Source organism: Merops nubicus, unplaced genomic scaffold (genome assembly GCF_000691845.1).
Source record: "Merops nubicus isolate BGI_N331 unplaced genomic scaffold, ASM69184v1 scaffold27376, whole genome shotgun sequence".
NCBI lineage: Eukaryota > Metazoa > Chordata > Aves > Coraciiformes > Meropidae > Merops > Merops nubicus.
This window is the reverse complement of record NW_008614851.1, coordinates 1-424: the sequence shown is the minus strand read 5'-3', so window position 1 is coordinate 424 and position 424 is coordinate 1. Positions and strand designations below refer to the sequence as shown.

Below are 424 nucleotides of genomic sequence, written 5' to 3'. Positions count from 1 at the left end.
GGTGGTGCCAGTCGTGGGGGCACCGCAGCTCGCCGCAGTCCTCGCCCACATATCCCTCATGGCACACGCACTGCCCGTTGATGCAGCGCCCGCGGTTGTGGCAGTCGTGGGGGCACCTCTTCTCGCTGCAGTCATCCCCCACAAAGCCCTCGTGGCAGACGCAGAGCCCGTTCTCGCAGCGCCCGTGACCGTTGCAGTCGTTGGGGCAGGTCAGCTCGCCACAGTCCTCCCCGGTGAAGCCCTCCTCGCAGAAGCAGGTCCCGTTGACGCAGCGCCCGCGGTCGAAGCAGTCGTTGGGGCAGATGAGCTCGCCGCAGTCCTCGCCGGTGTAGCCCTCGTCGCAGACGCACTCGTTGTCCACGCAGCGCCCGCGGTCGTGGCAGTTGGCGGGGCAGAGGGGCTCTCCGCAGTCCTCGCCGGTGAA

General features: G+C 68.9%; 1 protein-coding gene across 1 annotated transcript in view; it reads right to left on the bottom strand.

Moving 5' to 3' along the window:
- The window catches only part of LOC103774939 (tenascin-like), a gene marked incomplete at both ends in the record, with an annotated part of 24,425 nt that extends 24,004 nt beyond the window's left edge, over window positions 1-421 (bottom strand). Inside the window, 2 exon segments of the mRNA XM_008942377.1 lie at window positions 1-4; window positions 7-421. The exon segment at window positions 1-4 is cut by the window's left edge and continues 509 nt beyond it. Coding sequence (XP_008940625.1) covers window positions 1-4; window positions 7-421 — 419 coding nt within the window.
- Between the last annotated feature and the right edge of the window lie 3 nt (window positions 422-424).